The sequence below is a fragment of the Narcine bancroftii genome, chromosome 5 (assembly GCF_036971445.1).
Source record: "Narcine bancroftii isolate sNarBan1 chromosome 5, sNarBan1.hap1, whole genome shotgun sequence".
Classification (NCBI taxonomy): domain Eukaryota; kingdom Metazoa; phylum Chordata; class Chondrichthyes; order Torpediniformes; family Narcinidae; genus Narcine; species Narcine bancroftii.
This window is the reverse complement of record NC_091473.1, coordinates 132,777,186-132,802,257: the sequence shown is the minus strand read 5'-3', so window position 1 is coordinate 132,802,257 and position 25,072 is coordinate 132,777,186. Positions and strand designations below refer to the sequence as shown.

General features: G+C 42.4%; 1 protein-coding gene across 3 annotated transcripts in view; it reads right to left on the bottom strand.

Moving 5' to 3' along the window:
- LOC138763979 (rho GTPase-activating protein 29-like) overlaps positions 1–25,072 on the bottom strand; it is an 84,371-nt gene that overhangs the window by 37,089 nt on the left and 22,210 nt on the right. For 2 of the 3 annotated variants that reach the window (XM_069939088.1, XM_069939089.1), the window contains exon 3: positions 8,156–8,296. In XM_069939088.1, coding sequence (XP_069795189.1) covers positions 8,156–8,296 — 141 coding nt within the window. Of the gene's footprint in view, positions 1–8,155; positions 8,297–8,413; positions 8,625–25,072 lie in introns of those variants that run through there. The other variant, XM_069939090.1, reaches the window with a different exon arrangement.

Below are 25,072 nucleotides of genomic sequence, written 5' to 3'. Positions count from 1 at the left end.
AACAAGAAATTGAAAGACAACTGTAATTTTAGGTGGATATTCTGATGCAACTTTACAACTAGAAAACTATCAAAAAATGCTCCCGTAATAATTTCCAAAATATTCATAACTTCAAGTAGCAGACTGTCTATAGCCAACATCATAAAACATCGGCCCTAACTGTGGATGTCTCAGGAATATCATGGTTACAAACAGTACATAAAAATTTACTATGAGAATACCTCTCTCCAAGTCTACCTTTTCCTTCCCCACCATCCCACCACCACCACACACTCCCCCAACTTTCTTCTTTCCACTGTGAGACAAGAAGATTACAGCAATATTGTGGTGGCCCACCGCCATGGTGATCGAGCTGGCATTCCGGGTGGCGAGCACAACTAAAGGCCAGCAGCCCGTGCAGCAGCACTGGCGCCAACAAGCAAACTGGTGGGTGAACAGCAAGGGCAGCTTAAATGCCAGCGAACCTAAAATGGCACTGGGCTTGCTGCGCAGCCAACAGACAGGGACAGCGTGTGGGGAATAAGGGCATTGTTACGCAGGAAAGTACCCACACGCAAGAAACCAGCTTTTGTTATCATGTGATGTCAGCCAAGGGGGCCACGGCAGGAACAGTGCAAGTATAAAAGTCGGGCCTGAGCCCTAATAAAACTCTGAGTTTAACCTACGTGTGTGTGTCTTCTTTTGAGTAGCACGTGGCTACAATTGGTGACCCCAATGGTTTAGACGTCATCTAAACTCAGTGATAAGCGAACAGGCAGCAGAATATGTGGTAGCTCTCAAGCTGCCGACCTTCTGGATGAATCGACCACGCGTGTGGTTTGACCAGGCTGAGGCACAGTCCCAGATCCAACAGATCACAGCAGAATCCACCCAGTACTACCACATAGTGAGCTCCCTGGACCAGGACACAGTAGACCAAGTGGCCAAGCGTCCAGGAGCCCCCCCATCAGAAGGCACGTACACTGTCTTCAAGGACTTACTGATTGATCCCTTCAGGCTCTCACGGCGTGAGGGGCACGTCTGCTCCATCTGTATGGGCTAGGGGACAGGCCCCCGTCAGCCCTCAAGAATGAGATGCTGGCCCTCCAGGGCAAACACAAATCCTGCATCATGTTTGAGCAGGCACTCCTGGAGTAACTGCCCAAAGACACCCAACTGCTCCTGGCTGACACGGATTTCAGCGACCCCCCCACCCACCCAGAAAAGCACAGCATGAGCAGATGTTCTGTGAAAACAAAAGAGAGTGCTCGGCATCCGTGGGGCTTCACTAAACCCTGCAGCCAGACCCATGCAGAGATGCCAAGAGAACAGCAGCAGCCCAGAGGAGGTGATCCAGACGACCAGTAGTGTTTCCACCACCAGAGATGGGGGTGCCGGAGCAGTCCACCATGCATGTTTCAGGAAACACCAGGGCCAGCCGTTGCTAATGGCCATGACGGTTGGCCACCAGGACAGCCTCCTGCAAGTTTGGGACCACCAGTCCGGACAACACTTCCTCATGGACACAGGAGCAGAGGTTCGTGTCCTGCCCCCATCAGGACAAGACACCACAACAGGAAGTGAGGCCCCATCCTGACGGCTGCCAAGAACAGCACAATTTGGACCGATGGTACCCACAAGGTCCAACTGCAGTTGGGAAATAGCCTCTTCTCGGGGCAGACTTCCTGCACACCCACAGCCTGTTCGTGGACCTCAAGGGAAGGAGATTGGTCCATGCCAAGACTTTTCAAACGTTCCCCCTCAAAGATGCCAGGCTTCCAGCACTCCAGCTGGACTCCGTTCAGAGATCAGACAATGAGTACACCAGGGTTCTGGCAGAGTTCCCTACAGTGCTCCCCCCCACCCCCCCAATTCACCATGGTGATGCCCTGACATCGAGTACAGCACCACATTCTGACCCAGGGCCTGCCGCTCCACACAAGGGCAAGACGTCTTCCTCTGGAGAGGCTCCAACTGGCAAAGGAGAAATTCAGGAAGCTGGAGGAGCTCAGCAACTCCTGCATATGGTACCCAAAGCAACCGAGGGGTGGAGACCATGTGGCGACTACCGCTGAGACAACGAGGCCACAGCACCAGATCAATACCCCATGCCGCATATCCAGGATTTTGCGGCTAACCTGCATGGGGCAAGGATCTTCTCCAAGGTGGACCTCATGCGGGAATATCATCAGATCCTGGTACACCTTAGTGATATCCCCAATCATCACCCCTTTTGGCCTCTTCAAATTCCTTTGAATGCTGTTTGGGCTAAAGAATGCCAGACCTTCCAGTGACTCATGGATGCAGTGGGTTAAGACCTGGAATGCACCTTCGTGCACCTGGACAACATTCTGGCGTTGAGCAGGAACCAACAGGAGCATATGGCGCACCTCTGTAACCTCTACACCTGACTGAGCGAGCTCGGCCTGACGACCAATTCAGACAAATGCCAGCTTGGATTGGAGGCCATCAACAGGATAACCAGGGAAGGAGCCACACCACTACCCAGTAAAGTGGAGGCCATCCGAAAGTTCCCCAGACCCAACACGTCCAAGGGGCAACAGGAGTTCATGGGGATGATCAATTTCTATCATGTTCATCCCCTCAGGTGCCCAGATCATGTGGCCCTTGTTCGCCCGGATGGCAGGCTAGACGAAGGACATCATCTGGGACGAGAAGACAGCAGAAGTCTTCGTGAAGGCCAAGGGAGCCCTGGCAGATGTCGCTTTCCTGGCACTTCGGAGGTCAGACGGTTCAACGGCCCTGACTGTGGATGTCTCAGGAATATCAATCAGCGGAGTTCTGGTGCAACAGATTGAAGGAAGTTGGCGGCTGCTGGCTTTCTTCAGCAAACATCTGCGGCCTCCGGAACTGAAGTACAGTGCTTTCAACATAGAACTGGCATTGTACTTAGCCATCTACCACTTCATATACTTCCTAGAGGGCAGGTCCTTCATGGCTTTCACAGATCACAAGCCCCTGACACTTGTCTTGACTAAGATCTCGGACCCCTGGTCGGCCCTCCATAGGAGTACACCATAGATGTAAGGTATGTCTCCGGCAAGAACAATGTGGTGGCTGATGCACTGTCCAGGCAAAGTATCCACCCACTACCAAGGGGAGTGGACTTCGTGGAACTGGCGGAGGCGCAGCAGGAAGACGAGGAGATGCCCCAATATGGGACTACCATATCGAGACTGCAGCTCCAGGACATCCCAGTCAGCATTGGTGACACCACCCTCCTGGTGATGTGGGCACAGGTCAGGTCAGATCCATCGTCCTGGCAGCTTGGAGATGACAGATTTTCGACTCCATCCACAGACTGGCTCACCCATCCATCAGGACCACAGTCCAGCTGGTGGCCAGCAAATGTGTGTGGCGTGAATTGCGGAAACAGGTCAGCAGGTGGACAAAGGCGTGCATGCAGTGCCAAACAACCAAGGTACAGCAACACACCAAGACCCCACCTCAGCACTTTGAGCTCGCAGAACGAAGGGTTGACCACATCCACCTGGACATAGTATTACCTTTGCTGGTATCTCAAGGTTTCTGCCATCTGTTCATGATGGTCAACCGCTTCACCAGGTGGCCAGAAGCAGTCCCGCTGGGAGACACGTCCACAACTTTGTGCGCCAGGGCCCTCATCTAGTTTTGGGTGGCTCAGTTCAGGATACTGTCCCACATCACATCCGATAGAGAGGCCCAGCTCACCTCCAGTCTGTGGTCCAACCTTACCAGCCTATGGAGTGCCTAGCTGCATCACCCAACAACTTACCTCCCGCAGCACAATGGGTTGGTGGAGTGCTTCCACAGGTACCTCAAAACCACACTCATGACCAGAATCCAAGGACCCAACTGGGTAGATGAGCTACCCATGGGCGCTGTTGGGCATCCACATGGCACCCAAGGGGGACCTCAATACTTCTTCAGCCGAACTAGTCTACAAGTCTACCATCCCCAGGAGGACAGCTGGACAACTTGGCAGTGTTCCTCAGCAGGCTAAGGGAAAAGAGTCAGCAAACTAGCCCCGATTTCACTTTCCAAGCACAAACACGCGAGGATCAACATACCCAAGCACTGTAATTATGTTTTCATTCACAGGGGGTCTGCATCATCCACTGCTTCAGAGGCCATATGAAGGTCCGTTCCAGGTCATCTCCAACAACAGGGTCAAGTTCAAGCTGGAGGTTGTAGGTAAGATGGAGGTCTTCACCATAGACAAACTGGATCCAGCATGCCCAGTCGAGACACCAGTACCACGCCGAAGAGGCAGGCCACCAAAGGCTGCAGAGATACCGCCAGTTCTTTTGTTGGGGAGGGGGGGGTTCATGTGGCGGCCCATCGCCACGGAGATTGAACCAGCACTCCAGGCGGCGAGCGCAACCAAAGGCCAACAGCCCGCACAGCAGCACTGACCCCAACAAGCGAACCAGCTGGTGAAAAGCAAGGGCAGCTCAAAGGCCAGCAACCCCAAATGGCACTGGCCTTTCTGCGCAGCCAACAGACAGGGACAGCACGCGGGGAAGAAAGGCATTGTTATGCAGGAAAGTACCTGTGTGCAGGAAACCCACTTTTGTTATGCATGTTGTGATGTCAGCCAAGGGAGGGCCACTGCGGGAAAAGTGCAAGTATAAAAGTCAAGTTTGAGCCCTAATAAAACTCAGAGCTTAACCTGACGACACCACGTGTGCAGAAAAACACACAAATGCTGGAGAAACTCAGCAGGTAAACAGTGCCTTTATGTAGCAAAGGTAAAAGTACTTCAACATTTTGGGATTGAGACCTTCATCAAGGTGGGGTTACGTGTGCGTGTCTTCTTTCAAGTAACGCCCAGCTACAATATCAACTTAAGGAGAACTACTCTCAAACTGAAGGAAAATGTTTTGAAAAATCTAATTTCTAATAATATACATTTCAAAAACTCTTGCACTAAATGTTTTATTAATCATATCAGTTTTTAATGCTTCAGACAAAAATGAAATTTCAGGATACTTACACTGAGATGCACTTTATCCAAAAACTTTCCCTGACATGAATGCTTGATTTGAAAATGAACAGGCTTGTTGCTGTTGCCCAGGTATTAACAAATCAAAAATATAATAAATACTAAATAATGAATAGTTTGGAGAAAACTGATCAAATCCCTCATCCTTCCCCAAGGCCAACACAATGGCTCATTTAGCAGAAAGAAGACAACTATCAAAAAAAAAATTAATTGTGGCATACATCTCATTCAAGGGATTTTTTTTTAAAATCACCTAGAGGATAGCTGAAATTTTGAACCAAAGTGCAAGGCAGGCATTTTCATAACATTTAAGTATCTAAATCAACAGTTAAATAGTCAAGAAATAGAAAACTACAGACCAAGTACTGATAAATGGCATTATTATAGTTGGGTTCTTGATGGTCAACATAGATTCATTGGGCTGAGGACCACGGTTTCTGATACAATTGAAGCAAGAAGCTCGACCTTAAATTTTGGGGGGGGGGCATCTGTGGGAGCAAGGGGAAAATTAGGAGGAACAAAGGAGCCAAACTTCAATGAAAAACTGAGGCATTCAACTTTGTAGTAATTATCCAATTAACTACATAGCATCTAGGCCAGAGATGTCAGTCAGGTGGCAAAGTAGACATTGCATATATCTTAACACTTCAGCTAGTTCTATTGGAATCTTGGAGCAATCCCTGAAGTTTGCCATTCTCCCTGTGACCATGTAGTCTCTCAAGTTCTACAGTTATAGAGACATCTAGCACAGAAGAGGTCTTTCTGCCCAACTAATTCATATTGACCAAGATAGCCCCATTATCCTTCCAAACCCTTCCTCTCCATATTAAATTGTACCCGCTTCGATAGTTTCCTGTAGCAATTCGTTGCAAATCCGATGACCCTCGAAGTGAAACACTACCTCTCAACTTCCTCTTAAATCTTTCCCCACCTCACCTTAAACCCAAGCCAATCTAGTTTTAGAACAGTCTACCCTGGGAAAGGACTCGAGCATTCACCTTCACTATACCCCTCATGACTAAATAGCTCCACAAGGACATCCCTAAACCTCTCACTCCAGAGATTAAAAATCCAGCCTAACCCCATTACGCAATCCCTCCATTGCCAGTTGCATCCTGGAGAATCTCTTCTGCAATTTAATGACATCTTTCCTGCAGCCAGATGACCGGAACTGCACAGTATGCCAAAATTGTGGTCTCACCAACACCTCAGAATTGGATCATCAGGCCTCAACTTTGTACTCAATATGCCACGCAACGAAGTTACCTCCCACATTCAAAAGATTTCTTGGTAAGTTAATTGGTTGGAGAATTAGGATGGATTGAAGAGCACACCATGATGAACAAGTTACAGGGACGCAAGTAGCACTGCTCATAGCGCTGGCATAGATTTTATACATCAAAAGATCCAAGTTGGTAAAAATATAAGCAGACAAGCTATTAAGACAAAGATAACATGAAATGTCTCCTCCATGAAACAAATACCACCGTCATACAACTCACATCAACATTTCCAATGCGAAGTACAATCACAGCGAGGTAGTGCAGAGATAGCCTGCAAATTATCTTTGAATCGTTGAAAAATGATGAAAAAATGTAAAACTCTAGATTTTGAGATCGGCCAAAGTTCCCAACAAAGCAATCATTGAGCACTCCATCTTTCTATAGCACTCAGTTATGAGCTTTGTTTGTGGTTGGTTGCATGATCTGAAAAATCCCACACAAGCCAGACATGGATTCCTCCATATTTTATTCATGCAGCCCAATGCATTAAAAAATATCCAAGTTCCTTTGTAAATATTCCCTCGCAATCTTAACCTGTAGCATTCTCAAAGTGCAGTCACCTTCATAACAAACTGATTTCTGTCCAAGCTCTTGTATGCTAGTATTCAGCAAGTCTCCCAGTGTAGAACCCTCTAATAACACATGCCAGCCTTTTGGTTGGTTTCTGCTGAAGTAAACTTGAGTGATGTTAAAGGCTCCATAATTTCTGGCTGCTTTATGAGCTCAAGTGGGAAAAAAAATACTAATCAACAGCTGTTGGAAACATGCACTCCATGTACAGCATGAATAATATTTCAATGAGTAACCAGATAACAGTTTATGGCATGGAAATAGGCCATCTCGGCCCTTCAAGTCCACACCGGTTCACTCAAACAACTCCACTAGATCCCCCAGCCTATTCTTCACCCATAACCCTCCAACCCCCCTCACAATACTCCAAACATGACCTCACCAACCCTTAAACAGTCGCAGCATCACTTCCCAGCTCCTAAACTCTATGCTATGATTTATGAAGGCTAACATACCAAATGCCTTCTTAAACACCCTGTCAACATGGGAATCCACCTTCAAGGAACGGTGCACCCTAACTCCAAGATCTCCCTGTTCTTGTGCATTCCCCAATGTCCTCCCCTTTACTACACAGGTCCTATTTTGATTATTGCTTCCCGAAATGAAGCATTGGAGTTCAAGATCATCAAGAATCTTATAACCTGCATGCAACATTCCTAATAGTAGCAGGTCAAAGATACTGCATGATGGATGGTAGAGATCCTCAATAATTCTTTGAGCCCTATTTCAGCAATGCTTCCCTTCTTCCTTCCCTGAAGTTTTTTTTGTTCATCAGCTCCTAACCATTGTCTGCTATCATGACTCCATGTGAAAGAATTAATGATAACCCAGTGAAATGTGTTAATAGTATTCAAGGTCAAGTTGCAAGAAGGCAGAGATGAAAGGAGGTTAAAGCACAATATGTGAAATGTGAATACTTTTGTCAACACTTAACATTTTATAGATCGATTTTATAATTTAGGTTCAATCCACCAGATGGTGCTACTTTCAGCAAGGAACACTTCATGATCTACATTTTACCACAGGGAAAACTGCACCAACTGAGGCTTTTTGATTTTATTTCTGAAGTCAGTCCAACTGCAGTCACAGTTCTATGCAGTGCTTCCAAATATAGAGATAATGAAATTACAACAGCTCAAGATTTAGATTAATTAGTACAAAATTATTGCAGCATCTTATTGTAATTAAGGTGAGAAAGGGAGTCAAGAACACAGTAGACCAAGTATTTGTTAAATCTGTATTCGCATACAGTATATTTTAAAAACAATTACATTAATTTACATATTGCTCTGTAGTAGAATAGAATATTCAGTCTTACCTTTTACTTTTGAAATCACTGTCCCTGTTGCACTTAGAATATCCACGGAATTTAATGACTGATGTTTGCTGATCACCATCTTCAAAACCCTTAACAGTTCTCCTAGACGTTCATGAGCCAATTGATGTAAACTTTTATTTTCTGAAAAAAAAATTGAAGTTAACAGACAAGATCTTTTGTAAAAAAGCCATGCCTAATAGTTTCATCATTCAGTGCATCACCAGGAATTTGAGAAATAAGCTGAAAAATAAAACTCACTGAAGTTACTGTCAGATACACAAGTTCAATGTACTGATGCAATTAAAGTCTTGCTTGCTGCAGCTTCGTAGGGTCATACACACACGAGGAAAAATAAAAAGGGAAACAAAAAAAATTTATAGTTGCTCAGGGTGCAAAATTGTGTTCAGTCAATAATGCACACAGGTCTTTGGTGGTCTTGAAGCACTGTGATGTTCAAGATGATTTTCATCTGACTATACAAACACCAGATAAAACAGCATTTCTTAGGACCATGGTGCGCACGCATAGATAATACATGATAATCACATATATACATTAAAATAAATATATTTAAAAATTTCAAAATAATTTACTCATATCTTTAAAAGAAACCCAAGTTTACAGCCTGGCATTCCTGATTTCAATACTCTTGTAGCTCCTTCCTAATAGTAGCAGGTCAAAGATACTGCATGATGGATGGTAGAGATCCTCAATAATTCTTTGAGCCCTATTTCAGCAATGCTCCAAGTAAATAGGACCGCTGGAAAATGAAAGCGGTGAATTGTGCAAGGAACCATATCAGAAGGGTGAGATATTAATCGATTTTTTCTCATCTGTCACGAAGGAAAAGGACATTGGACTATGAGATAAGTGAAGCAAATTGCTTAGTTATGGAAAAGATAGGGATTAGTAGAGAGGGTTTTGGAGCTTCTAGGGTCAGTAAAAGTGGACAAGTCTCCTGGTCCTGATGGGACTTTCCCCAGGACGTTAAGGGAGGTCAGGGAGCAAATAGCGGAGGCACTGTCAGTGATTTTTCAACAATCACTGGAGGAGGGTGAGGTGCCGCAGGATTGGAGGGTTGATAATACAGTTCTGTTGTTTGAAAAAAGCACGAGGAGTCGGCCAAGTAATTAGAGGCCAGTAAGCTTGACTTTGGTGTAGGGAAAGTTATGGAGGGTATTCTTAGAGATGGTGTTTATGAATATCTAGATAAGCAGGGATTGATCAGGAGCACCAAGCACGTGTTTGTGAAGGGGAAGTCATGTTTGACGAACCTTGTTGAGTTTTTCTAAGTGACAAGAAAGGTGGATGAAGGTAGGGCAGTTGATGTAGTCTATCTGGATTTTAGCAAAGCTTTTGATAAGGGTTCCACATGAAAGGTTGATAAGGAAGATTCAGTCACTAGGGATTAATAGAGAAATAGTAAGATGGGTCCAAATGTGGCTGGAGGAGAGACAGCAGAGGGTCATGGTGGACAATTTGTCAGGATGGAAGCCTATGACGCGCAGAGTACCTCAAGGATCGGTGCTAGGTCCCCTGTTGTTCATAATTTATATTAATGATTTGGATGATGGGGTGGTTAACTGGGTAAGTAAATAGGCAGACGATATGAAAATAGGGGGAGTGGTGGATAGCGAGGAAGGTTTTCAGGGATTACAAAGGGATTTGGCTTGTCTGGAGAGTTGGGCTGAAAGATGGCAGATGGAATTTAATGTAGAAAAGTGTGAGGTGCTTCACTTCGGTAAAAATAATCAATATAGGACACATGTGGTAAAGGGGAGGACATTGGGGAATGTAAAAGAACAAAGATCTTGGAATTATGGTGCAGCGTTCCTTGAAGGTTGATTCCCATGTTGACAGGGTTGTTAAGAAGGCATTTGGTATGTTAGCCTTCATAAATCATAGCATAGAGTATAGGAGCTGGTGGGAAATGACACTGCGACTGTTTAAGGCATTGGTGAGGCCAGGTTTGGAGTATTGTGTTCAGTTCTGGTCTCCAAATTATAGGAAGGATATAGAAAAGGTGGAGAGGGTGCAGAGAAGATTTACAAGGATGTTGCCTGGCTTAAAATACCTCGAGTACAGAGAAAGATTGAAGAGGTTAGGACTCTATTCATTGGAACATAGACGGTTGAGAGGGGATTTGATAGAGGTGTTTAAAATTATGAATGGAATAGACTAGATGCAAGTAGACTCTTCCCCCTGAGAGCAGGGAAGATTGAAACAAGAGGACACAAATTGAGGGTAAGGGGGCAAAATTTTAGGAGAAACATTAAAGTATGCCTCTTCTCTCAAAGTGGTAACTGAATGGAATAATCTTCCGGAGGAAATAGTTGAGGCAGTCAATTCTTTCATTTAAGAGGAGGCTGGATATATACATGGGGTTGGAGGGTTATGGGCGGAGAAAAGGCGGGGGGATCTAGCGGAGTTGTTTGAGTGAACTGGCGTGGACTTGAAGGGCCGATATGGTCTGTTTCCTTTTTTTTTTAAACTTTATTTAAGATTTTATAACATGAATAACATATAGAATTACATTTAAAAAAATTAAGAACAAAATAATAAAATTACAATACAGTATCAGTAATCTAAATAAACTATACCCTCCCCAATAATTATTACACATTAATAACCCAACTCAAATTAGTCCAATCACCCCTTCCCCCACAAAATAAAGAGTGAAGAATTAATAAAGTTAATAATATGTGAGAAAAAAACCCACTTACAAAAAAAAACAAAAACATAACCAATTAAAATACTAACAAAAAGAAAAGTAATTAATACTAAGATATCAGACTTAAAAAACATATTTAAATCAAACTTAAATGCATATATTTAACAGAGTTAAGATGAAACATATTTAACTCAAACTTAATATAAAAAAATAGTAAAGTTAGTAACATTGTCTATCAAAAATTCTTAAACAATAATCAATTCTTTAAAAAAAATTGTAGCATGAGAAAAAAAAGATTAAAAAAAAACTTTCTCTATAAAAATAAACCTTCACCAAATATCAACTAACTTCACATCTATCATATTAGTCACATAAACCACCATCTTAAAACAAAATTCAAACCTCATTAAACATTGTACAATTCAATTTTAGTACTCCCACCATTTTTCCCTTTTACTCTTGAATAATTATCCAATAAAAGCTCCAATACCACATTTAAATATCCCCAATCATTACGTTAAAATTCAGATATCCAAATAATAAAAACATCTACAACGAAATCTATATCTTCAACAAATGGAGCATAAACCACAAACAAAATTCAAGCCTCATTAAGAATTGTACAATTCAATTTATAACTTTCACTATTATTCCCTTCGTTCTATAACTAAAATAGCAAAACACTCCTTTCACCGTAAAGTTAAAGAAAAAATATAAAAAACTTATCCATCCCATTCACATTTAAATTTCAAATATTCCTTATCTACTGAATAAACTTTACAAAAAAAAAACTACATCAATTTTTAGTTTTTTTAAACAATCAAATACTTTTTTATGCTTTTTTTTTTATATACAAACATAAAAAAACCCTTCACTCTTTAATCTAATAATACAAAAAAAAGGAAAAAAAAAAACGGGTAGGAGGTTAAAAATACCCCCTCCCGTCTAAACCGCGCAATGCGGTAACTCCCCCCCAAAAAATGGGTGTGAGATAACTCACACGTAGCAGATGACTTTCAAGAAATAATGCCCATCCAGTTCTCTCCCCCAACTCTCACTTCATCTTAAACTAACATCATCATTATTTAATATTCCTTTTTTTTTTAAAAAAACATTAGAAAAAAAAAGAACTTCTTTTAATCAGCTCCAACTGCCGAGTCACCATTACAACCATTCCTTCTTGGAGCACGGCTCTTTTCTTCCATCTCTTGTCTCCTTAGAGATCGCGGCGGACTACATCTCTGTTGAAACTGAGTAATTGGCAGCTCTTGAGCAAATGCTATAGCTTCCTTTGGAGAATCAAAGAACTTTGGTTGGTTACCATCTTGAAAAACTTTCAAAACAGCTGGATATCTAAAGGTTGCCTTATAACCTTTCTTCCACAACAACTCTTTAGCAGAGTTGAATTCCCGTCGTTGGAACATAACTTCTTGACTCAAATCCGCATAGAAGAAAACTCGATTATTTTGAATCATCAAGGGTGATTTTCTCTGTTGTGCATTTCTAATAGCCACTCGTAAAATTATTTCTCTGTCGTAATCATTCAACCAACGAACCAAAACAGGTCTTGGACTTTGACCTGAAATAGATCTTCTACGCAAGGCTCTGTGAGCACGTTCCAGTATTATACCTTCCGGGAAATGTTCTTGACCCAGCACCTGCGGAATCCATTCAGTAAAAAATTTTCTTGGGTCTGGTCCCTCCATTCCTTCCAGCAAACCAATAATCTTTATATTGTTCCATCTGGATTGGTTTTCCAAATAATCAATCTTTTTCACCAAATTTTTACTTTGAGTTTATAAGTCTTCGACCATTTTGGTCACATCTGAAACTTGATCTCGTATTTCGTCTATATCTTCTTCACACGAATTAAATTTATCTCTCACTTCAAGCTTAAAAGCTCCAAACTCAGCCATCTGTTGAGAATTTATTTCCATCAGAGTATTGAACCTGTACCAAGTTCAGTCATAATCTTAGATAATCCCTGCATTGTATAAGATAATTTAGATTCAAGATTCACAAGAATCTTTTCAAATGGAAGAGATTCTGGCTCAACAAATTCCTGCTTCTCTTCTGCATAATCAAAGGGTCTTCTGTTGCTTCCTTCATTTTGGTTGCCTTCCTTGTAGTATAGCTGCGTGTGGAAACCCCAGCCACAGCCTTTCCAGCAGTGACTGGAGGACGCTGGCTGGGATTTTCCCCAGTCCATAATGTATTAATTTCTCCCAGTACATCAAGTTGTTTAGGTTCTTTTATCTCAAGAGGTGCAGTTTGCAGTGCCACCGCTACAGTTGACAAGTGCCTTTCCCCAGCCGGTACTTCAACTGATGTTACTACAAGTGGTTCATTCATAACATTGCCGTCAGATGCTACTGCACATGTGCGAACCTGAGTAACTCTTTGTTCTAAAGGCTGTTTAGTGCCCTCTTTAGAGGGCTCTACTGATGTAATATTGAACTCTACATCCGAAAGCTGTACCTTTCTCCTGGGATCCATTTCAGGCTGAGTCTCGATGTCTTTCCTGTAGGTAGGCTCCAAAACTTGAACTTTTGGAAAATGTAGTTTTTTGATAATCTGTTGTCGTTTTTTTTTTGCTCTTTTCCACCAATTGTACCATCATAAGTTAAATTAACAGCACTGAAGTTATCTAAACTTTTAAAGAATTTTAACGGGCATTTCTAGACAAAACAATAAGACAGAGTCAGGAGAGGACTGGAAGGCACGTCTGATCCTTACGCCTTCTTGCCACGCCCCCCGATATGGTCTGTTTCCATGCCATAAACTGTTATATAGTTACATGGTTAAAATAGGAAAGGGAGACCCAATGATCATCTCAGCCTTTTTAATGATCCTCTCTATTGACTTCTAATCCAATGCACTGCAGTTACTCTATCACATAATGCAGCCAGACAAGGCACCTTCAATTGTGCAGCTGTAAAATATTGTCTAGTTGGGGGCCCATAGACTTGCTCTCCTCAACCTACTGAAGAAGCATTGGCACCGCTTTGCCTTCCTGACATTGGATGCATTATGACTCCAAGATAGATTGCATGTTATATGCACACCAAAGAACTTAAGCTCTCCACAAAGATGCAGTGGACTGTGGTTAACCTTCATCCTTCTGAAGTCTACAATCATCCTCTTAGTCTTGTCCACATTGAGACTCAGGTTGTTGTTCTGGCACCACTGAGGTGCCTCCCATATAAGCAGACTCATTATGAGGCCACCTACTGTTATATCACCTGCAAATTTTATGATTTGGCTTGAAATAAATCTAGCAGTGCAATCATGAGACAACAGCATGAACAGTCATGGACTGAGCACATTGCTCTGAGGAGCACCAATGCTCAGTACGATGAGGCTTGAGATTTTGCTGCTGGACTGAATGTGATCCATCAGTCAAGAGGTACCGATCCAGTTGCAGAGAGGGATGTTGAGTCCCAGTTTATCCACAGCCTCTGATATATAATCCTGTTGAACACAGAACTGAAGTCAATGAACAGTTTGGTGGATGAGGCATCAGAGGTGGACCAAGACTATAGCATCATCAGTGGACCAGTTTGGACGGTAGGCAAACTGGAACAGGCCCAAAGTTGCTGGAAGGTGGGATTTGTGGCATTCTATTATCAGTCGCTCAAAGAACATCATGACTGCTGTGGTCAGTGTCACTGGGCCATAATCATTCAATCCAGTTACTATTCATCTCTTATGCACCACGTCAATGGTGGTTACTTTCAATCCTGAGTGTACACTGGACTGCTGCAGTGAGTTGTTGAAGATGTCCATTAGGACCTCTGACAGCTGGATTGCTGCTACAGGCAAGGGTAGTAGAGATGTTCAACAACCTGATAGCTGTTGTAATCAATGCTGACCCCTTAATAACTGGAGCAGGCCCACTGTGCCCTGCCTTCAAGAGCATCATGCTCAGAAGGGATTGATAGATACAGTTAACAATTCAGATACACCATGATCTTAAAGGGGGGCTGCTGGTACCCTTCACCCAACCCCCCCCCCCCAATAAAAATAGCAAGAGATGCATTTTTACACATTAAAATGAGGCACGGTGTGATAGGGTAGAGTTTGCAGAGGAATAATTTAAATTACATACAATTCACTATTGTGATTTCATAAATAACTCAAATAAATTAACTATTTGATTGAATTTTGATAATTAAAATGAGCCACATACATGCAGGGAAGCCAAGCCTAGGTTAAAGTGAAAAACTGAGGCGCTAGTCAAATATTTTGATGGCAACGGCTTCAACAGGAAATTCTACCCACAATTTACCCATAAAATCCAGGCACAAATGAGTCCAATTTTTGCCAATTGATGCTCCTTTCTGCCACAATGTATATACTGTACAGTAGTTGCACTATCTGCATTAAGTTAATCTGCGATTTGTCTGTTCAAATCTGATAGCCTATATACCTGTAAATTTAGATCCCTTATCCCACACATCCACATACAGACCTCACTCTGACCTTCAGGAAATAAAATTCTTCACCAGACTCCATTTTAAAAAATATAGCCTTTGGTATGTCGATCAAATGTAGTTCTGATGAAGGGCCTTAGATCTCTTTCCACAGCCACTGCTTAAATTTTCTTTAAAAAAAGTTTTATTTCACTTTGTTCAACTCTATTTTGTGTTTTTATACCACTAAGAAATTCACATCCCATTCATTCTTTTATTCTATGGTGTGAAATACCAAAATCTGCAAACTTTCACCTTTCACTCCAGTTGTTCCATTGCAAATTCACTTCGGAGGATGCCTAAAGAAGTTCTCCTCTCCTCCAAGGGGGTTCTGTGAGAGCCACTCTCACTGCTACCCCTCTGCAAATCCTGCTGCTCTCAAGTTGTACAACAATATACAAACCCAGACTCGCTTCCAGTGTCATGTGTCCTTCCTAGCTGCCTCTTTGTCTCCATTGCCAATCCTTCTACCCAGCCTTTTAATTCAGGTGCCTGTCTGCATTTAACTCATGCCTTGAGGTAGGGGTCAGACCCCAAAAATAGGTCATATACCTTTACCTCCGAGGGACAGCACGAGACTTGTCGAGTTCCACCAGCATTTCTGTTTTTATTTTGTTCTTTGGGCCTCACTTTAATAAACTCTCACGAAAACTTTTTCAAATGCTTTTAAAAATCAACTCAATTAAGCTGATATCTACTTCATTCTTTTCATCCAAGAAAAAAATGCAGTTTGATTAGTTAAACACTCAGCCTTTAATAAATTCATATCAGCTCGTTAGTAACTCAACCTTCTCCAGTCATCCAATTTTATTTTCCCTGGGAGCCAAGATCACATTAAACAGTCTGTATTTGCTTGGGATCAAACCCCTTGCACCACCTGTTAAACGTAGGTTGCAGATTCCCCTTTCATGAGTACTCCGTGGCTCATTTACATTAGAAAAGATCTATAGATCACAGAATCCTTCATTTACATTTTCTTCTAAATGCACATCAAAACTTCAAGCACATCTGGCCTTCCAAGTTCTTGTCCCTATCAATTTTCTCTCTTCCATCTTCTCTAATGCTGTAACATGTAGGTGTTTCCTGTCAGCAGCAAATATGCCCAATAAATCAAGTATCCACAGATCAATGATTCATGAAGAATGTATAGCCCTCCAAGTAAACAAGTTTCTTCTCATTAACCTTAAGTGACAAATCTCTTACCATAACTCTATTTCTAAACCATACAGCTCTTGGTTATTGTTTATAGCTATATACATCCAAACAAGTGACCATTATTCGGTCATATGCTGACCTGTGCTTTACAGATACAAAGATAGAGAAAGTCAGGTGCTGAACAAGGGCTTTGGTAATTAAAAATGTTATTTAATGTCAAAGAGGTTATCAAGATTCTCTTGTCAAAAGGGGTAGTTGATACCTGGCACAACCTAATATAACTTAGAACACCTTGTTTAAACATATTTTGTTTTATTGCTTGTGAACAATCTTTTTATTTAAAAAAGGAAACAACCCGAGGATGTAGACTCCAAAGATTACTGAAGCAACTGTTTTTTAGCTCAGCCAAAAAGTGAGTGCAAACAAGCAGATTGTTCCTTTAACGATTTTCTTAGTATCAGCCTCAGTTAGATATTATGGCTAGTTATATTTCTGTGAGCTACAACAATAATTTGAGCTTAAAAATAGGACCCATGATTAAGAAATTTGAATGTGATACAAAATGGCAATATGGTTGCCATGAACTGGGCAGGTGGGCAAAATAATAGCAAGTGGACCTGAATTTACAGATGTGCAATGTACTGCATTGCAGAATTAATAAAGTAAGGAATATAGAACTGTATAACATTACAGCTTGGAAACAGGTCCTTTTCATCTGTGCCAAACTATTATTCTGTCTCATTCCACTGACCCGTACCCAGACCTTAGCCCTCTATACCTCTCCCATCCATGTGCCCATCCAAATTCTTCTTAAATATTAAAATTGAACCCACATTCAGCACTTCAGCTGGTCATTCCACACTCCCACCACTCACTGTGAAGTTGTTTCCCTTTCATCCTTAACCTTCCCCTTTCATCCTTCACCCATGTATCTCACCTAACCTCAGTGGAACAAGCCTACTTGCATTTATTCCGTCTATACTCCTTATAATTTTAAGTTCCTCTATCAAATCTCCCATCGTTCTTCTACATTCCAGGGAATAAAGTCCTAACCAGTCTTAACCTTTCCCTGCAACTCAGCTCCAACAGTCACTGCAACATCCTAGGAAACTTTCTCTGCACAGTTTCTATCTTATTAATGTCTTTCCTGTAGGTGACCAAAACCGCACACAAAACTCCACATTTGGCCTCACCAGTGACTTATACAACTTTACCATAACATCCTAACTCCTATTCAATACTTTAATTAATGAAGCACAATATGCCAAAAGTTTCCTTTACAACATTATCTACCTGTGACACCACTTTCAGGAAATTATGTATCTATAGTCCCAGATCCCTCTGTTCTACTGCAGTCGTCAATGCCCTACTATTTACCATGTATATCCTTTCTTATCCTTCCAAAATGTAACACCTCACACTATCTGCATTAATTTCCATCTGCCATTTTGTACCCTATTTTTCCAGCTGATCCAGATCTCACCGCAAGCTGTGAAAGCCTTCCTTGTTGTCCACAACACCTCCAATCTTTGTGTCATCTGCCAACTTGCTGATCCATTTTCCCACATTATCATCCAGATCATTGATATAGATGACAAACAATAATGGTCCTGGCACCGATCCCTCAGCCACACCACTAATAACAGGCCTCCAGTCTGACATGCAATCATCCACTACCACTCTCTGGTTTGCTCCCATAGCCAATGTCAAATCCAGTTTACTACCTCACCATGAATACCAAGCGCCTGAAACTTCCTAACTAAACTCCCATGTGAGACCTTGTCTACAAGGACTTCAGAAAGGCCTTTGACAACATGCAAAGACTTTCCTTCATCAACTTTCCTGTTAACCTCCTTGAAAAATTCTAACATTAGTTAAACAAGACCTACCATGCACAAAGCCATGTACAATAAATGATATTGAAAAGTGTACTAGGATTCCCCCAAAATAACACTGTAATTAAGTATAGAATTCTTGCCACTATTAAATGACATGCAAAGTAGCAGGGGGAAAAAAAACCCACAAAATTGTTAAAACCATAGTTATCTCATAGCTATAGATATAATGTGAGAAGACATTATATTTCAAGACACCATAAGGGCTGGAGAATTTTAATTGAGGCAGTGATCCTGCAAAAATCTAAAACAAGAACAGAAAACCCTGTAAACACTTAGCGATTCATGCCACATCTGTTCAAAGAAAAACCATCAACACTTCAAGATGAAGATCTTTGTTGCTTTCATCCACACCATACATTTGAGATTCCAGGATTGACATTGTACTAAATCACTTTTTGATTTCAAGCTTCCCAACCAAGATTTCTGTACCTCGTAATCAAGCAGTATTCAATGTGGAAGAATGTTAGATTCATCAATCTCGGAAAGAGGTTGGGGGGGGGTGGGGTGGTGAAGGGTTGGCTGGGGAAGCTGTAATCAGCAAGAAATTTCCTTGCTCATATTAGATATGAAGCAGAGATTTCTGTGAATAAATGTTTGATGAACCGTTCAATGAGCCCACCCAACACGTGTCAGGGCAGATTCAGGTAGGAATGGAAGAATATGGAGATTTTATTTGAGTACTAAGGTGTGATTCTGGGAATAACTCACTTGAGTTTCTTACAGTCCCTTAGGATCAAGAAATACACAGTATTTCTTCCAAATTTATCCAAAAAAGGTTTTAATTTCATGCATAACCAGATATAAAAGTACCAATATCTATGCTACCCCCAAAACACATTGGAGAGATTTACTATTTTGAGGGGTGAGATATAGCTGATTTTAAAAACTGAAATATATCATTCTATATCTTGAATTAAGAGCTGTCATGCTATACAAGCATAAATTTGACCAACACTGTTGATCAATTACAATTGTAGTGGCGCTATCGATAGACTACAAGTCCCAGAAGTCTAGCAAACCAGCACGGGATGTCCTAACATCATGATATGGCACGCATGGTTCAGTGTTTTAAAAGAATACGCGCTTGACTTGAGTAAACTAGTTCAGATTTACCTGCAACTGTGCATTATTTCGTGTTCATCAGCCACCATTGCGTTTTCAGTGGTTACAATTGATGCCACCGATGAGTCCAAAGCAAACTTTTGGACCATATTGATATTGCAGCTTTTGTTGTTAAGCTACCAACCTCCTGATGGCAGAACCAGAGCTGTGGTTTCGACAGACTGAGGCACAATTTCACCTCAAGAAGATAGAGGTGGACGCAACTTGCTATTATCACTTCATCAGTGCCTTGGACCAAGCCACTGCCAAGCAAGTTGGTGACGTCCTGAGCAATCCACCAGAGCCTGGAGAGCTCCTGCTGCAAAAATACCTTTCAACACACTTTTCTGATGTGGCCATAGGGGGTGCTTTGCAGCAGTATGTTAATGGACAATGGAAGCCGTTGGCATTCTTTAGCCACTACCTCCTTGAGGTAGAGACAAAATACAACATCTTTGATAAAGAACTCCTATCCATTTATTTGTCCATCCGTCACTACAGTTACTTTTTGGGAGGCATGTCCACCGTCAATAAATCCTTGACCTTCACGTTTATGAAGGTGTCAGAGCCCTGGTCAGCTCAACAGCGGAAGTTGTCCATCATTTTGAAATTCTCTACCAGAATAATGCACATTTCTGGAAAAGAAAATGTGGTGGCTAATGCACTTTCCCATTCAGTGGCACACAAGGTATCAGCTATGGACCATGATATTGACTATGCAGCTCTCCCCAGTGCCCAAGCACAAGTCGGTGAGATGGAGTTGTATCGTACCTTGATAACCAACCTATAATGGAAGGATGGGCAAACCGTTATCTATGGTAAGCTGTTCTTTTGCAACATATCAACAGGTCATCCACAGCCAGTGGTTCCAGCTTCGTGAAGATGTTGCATTTTTGATTCTGTCCATGATCTTTCTCATCCATGCATCAGATTGACCATTCATCTGATTTCAGACAGATTGGTTTGGCACAGTCTGAAGAAAGATTCATGCTAACGGCCAGATCTTGTGCAGCTTGTCAAAAAGGTCAAAATCCATTGGCATATGAAAGCACGCTACAACCCTTCGCACTGGTAACTCGCTGCTTAGACCATGTCCATGTGGACATTGTAGGACCAATTCCAGTTTCACGAGGCTACCATTAAGTTTATGAGATAGTTTGAGGCAGTTCCCGTGGTAGATGTTTCTATAGACTCTTGTACATGAGCATTCCTTAATTCCTGGGTAAGTTGCTTCGGCCTATCAATGTACATCACTTCTGACAGAGGATCTCAATGAACATCTTAGTTATGGACAGCCTTATCTCGGCTGCTCAGCTCTAAGCTTCATCATACAAGTGCCTATCACCTGCAGTTCAACAGGATGATTGAACTATTCCATCATCACCTTAAATCAGACTTAGTGGTCCATTTGGACGGTACCAACTGGGCAGACGAATTACCATGGGTACTGCTCAGTGTTAAGACAACTCCAAAAGATCTTCATACTTCATTTGTGGAGCTTGTATTATGGTGCTACTTTGGTGGTCCCAGGGAAATTCGTTCCACACAGATCCAGTAAAGATGAAGATCCCAAAGAGCTGTTGAGCAGACTAAGGGATACCATAGGCAAATTATCCCCTGTACCACCATCATCACATGGCAAAAATGTTTCTTTTGTACCACATGAACTGAAGGACTGTGAATAAGTGTTCATATGTAGAGGAACACATGGACAGACCTTGCAGGCGCCATACGAGGGTCCATACAGGGGTATAAAGTGAATGAAATCAATTTGCGTCTTGGACACTGCTGGGCAGCTGCTGTCATTCACAATTGACAAGCTCAAACCTGCCCACGTTGACCAAACTGCCCCTATTCAACAGTCAGACGCAGGGGTCAAAAATCTGCCAAGTGATAGTGGCAGTTCTGGGACAGAAATGTGTAGCAGCGCTATAGATAGACTACAACTTTCAGAACTTGCAAAGGATGTCATAACTTGGCGCATGTGGTTCAATGTTTTAAAAGAATTCGCGCGCGACTCAAGTAAACTAGTTCAGATTTACCTGTAACGGTGTGTCGTTATTTCACTTTCATCAGCCACTACTGTTTTCAGTGGTTACGCAATTTCCAAATCCAATTCCCATCTCTCCTGAGATCTATGTAACCCAATTTTTGGGCTTTAGTCTTGGAGCACGAAATACATTGTAGAAATTAATTTAGTTATATTCCCCTTTCAAATTGAATCTCCTTGTCTGTTATGGGGATAAACTCTTCTCTTGATCTGCAATTGTTCCTTTTGGGGAATTTGGCTGTCATGAATGTTAACTTCCGCCAAAAGTAAATCCAAATTTATTAAAATAGCTTTGGCAATAGCCAGAAAACATATAGCAGTAAGTAACATGGAAATCTGATTCCCTCTTACATACTGATCATTGGAACATGGAAATGAAAAGTTGTATACCCTTGGAGAAAATTATTTTAATCTTAGAAATGAATAAAACAGGTTCACAGATATTTGGCAGCCTTATTTGAATTTATGTAAAAGCCCTGATAGTTTATCTATTTATTAAATATTTTATATTTAAATTACATCTCCTTTTTCTTTCCCTTCCTCTCTGTCCACTGTTTCTTTTCCTTTCTAGGGTTAATCTGCATTTTAAGGATTTTTTATGTATCCAGATATTTCCATATATACAGTCATTGAATTCCACACCGGGGGGGGGGATATAAACGAGTCGCTCGCTAAACGAGTCGCTCGCTAAACGAGTCGCTCGCTAAACGAGTCGCTCGCTAAACGAGTCGCTCGCTAAACGAGTCGCTCGCTAAACGAGTCGCTCGCTAAACGAGTCGCTCGCTAAACGAGTCGCTCGCTAAACGAGTCGCTCGCTAAACGAGTCGCTCGCTAAACGAGTCGCTCGCTAAACGAGTCGCTCGCTAAACGAGTCGCTCGCTAAACGAGTCGCTCGCTAAACGAGTCGCTCGCTAAACGAGTCGCTCGCTAAACGAGTCGCTCGCTAAACGAGTCGCTCGCTAAACGAGTCGCTCGCTAAACGAGTCGCTCGCTAAACGAGTCGCTCGCTAAACGAGTCGCTCGCTAAACGAGTCGCTCGCTAAACGAGTCGCTCTCAATGAATATTTATAAATATACACACTTAAAAAATTAAATAAAATAAAAAAATTTTAAATGACAACTTTATACCAGTCTTAAAGGTTTTTGGGTGACAAATGAGAACAACTTCCACACATTTGGCTGTTGGTGGGTATTTTCTGGAGTGGTTCACTCCTTTACACAAAGCTTCTTTGTACTCCCAGAGTATGGCTGAAAGTTTCAATACCATCCCAAAAGTCCCTTTTCTATATTGAGCAGTCGCAGGCCAGAGATCCTCAAGAGAGATTGGGAATATTGCATTTCTCCAAGGATTTATGGGTATGTCACCCACGTGCCAAAAACCAAACTCCCAAAACATACTGTGACATACTGATATGTTTTTGGGAGAGAAATTGGGAAAGGTTTGTTAGAGTAGGTCACATACAAACACTTTAAAACAGATCTTATTTAAAATACTGAAGCTCTGCCCCATGCTAGCCATGTCAAGGCCAACTGTCAAGGTCAACTGTCTTTACAAAAGCTTTGGAGTGGCCAAGAGACTTAACTAATGGATTGTTGTTTACAAAAAAGCAACAGATGAAAGATTTTTGTTGGAGTCGCAGATTGGAGGTGGTCTAAACAAAGGGGGGGGGGTGGGGAGGAGAGATATCACTTCTACAGTGTTACAGCTACAGCAGCTGGGACTGGAACAGGACAAAAAAAAAACCCATTTGGAAGACAGGTTGTGAGTGCTTAGTTCAACCTGGTCAAAGCCCTTGTGGTTCATGCACGAGTAGAGGACTGGATGCTAATGTTTCACTTAGAAGAAGAAAAACATAAAGGAACTCTGTGGTGACCTGAAAGAAAGAAGCTATCATCTGGAGGACCCTGAAGAGCAAGTTTTGCCAGTAAGACACTGAAGTGGCTGGGTGTCCATCATACAACAAATCTCTCTGAAAACAGACAAGAATAAATCTTCCTGAGCACCTTCAAGCACCAAAGCCTGGTGAACTTTATAAATGCTAAATTCAGTACACAGTATAAAAATTGCCTGCAACTAGTGAACTTGGATGAATGAGAAGTGAGATTGGACTGTGAACTAAAGAACATACATGTGCACTTAGAATTAGAAGGGGGTTAAATCAATAGTGTTAAAGTTAAAGTGAGATCTATTTTCATGTTTAAAGACAATTAAAAGCAACTTTTGTTTAAGTAACTAGTTGTCTTAGTGAATATCTTTTTGCTGCTGGGTTTTGGGGTCCTCTGGGCTTGTAACAATACTGTCCATTCCATGACAGTTCTCAGATAAGATTGCAAAGGTGGACAGAGGAAAATATTTAAGGATGAGCTCAAACGTTTCTCACTTGAGACAACTTTCTCAACCTTGGCATTCTCTTCTTTTTCTTCTTCTTTGGCTTGGCTTCGCGGACGAAGATTTATGGAGGGGGTAAATGTCCACGTCAGTTGCAGGCTCGTTTGTGGCTGACAAGTCCGATGCGGGACAGGCAGACACGGTTGCAGCGGTTGCAGGGGAAAATTGGTTGGTTGGGGTTGGGTGTTGGGTTTTTCCTCCTTTGCCTTTTGTCAGTGAGGTGGGCTCTGCGGTCTTCTTCAAAGGAGGTTGCTGCCCGCCAAACTGTGAGGCGCCAAGATGCACGGTTTGAGGCGATATCAGCCCACTGGCGGTGGTCAATGTGGTAGGCACCAAGAGATTTCTTTAGGCAGTCCTTGTACCTTTTCTTTGGTGCACCTCTGTCACGGTGGCCAGTGGAGAGCTCGCCATATAACACGAAGGCGATGGTCCTCCATTCTGGAGACGTGACCCACCCAGCGCAGCTGGATCTTCAGCAGTGTGGACTCGATGCTGTCAACCTCTGGCATCTCGAGTACTTCGACGTCAGGGATCAATGTTGAGGATGGAGCGGAGACAACGCTGGTGGAAGCGTTCTAGGAGCCGTAGGTGATGCCGGTAGAGGACCCATGATTCGGAGCCGAACAGGAGTGTGGGTATGACAATGGCTCTGTTTACGCTTATCTTTGTGAGGTTTTTCAGTTAGTTGTTTTTCCAGACTCTTTTGTGTAGTCTTCCAAAGGCGCTATTTGCCTTGGCGAGTCTGTTGTCGATCTTGTTGTCAATCCTTGCATCTGATGAAATGGTGCAGCCGAGATAGGTAAACTGGTTGACCGTTTTGAGTTTTGTGTGCCCGATGGTAGTCATGGTGGGGAGCTGGCTGATGGAGGACCTCAGTTTTCTTCAGGCTGACTTCCAGGCCAAACATTTTGGCAGTTTCCGCAAAAGAGGACGTCAAGCGCTGAAGAGCTGGCTCTGAATGGGCAACTAAAGCGGCATCGTCTGCAAAGAGTAGTTCACGGACAAGTTTCTCTTGTGTCTTGGTGTGAGCTTGCAGGCGCCTCAGATTGAAGAGACTGCCATCCGTGCGGTACCGGATGTAAACAGCGTCTTCATTGTTGAGGTCTTTCATGGCTTGGTTCAGCATTATGCTGAAGAAGATTGAAAAGAGGGTTGGTGCGAGAACACAGCCTTGCTTCACG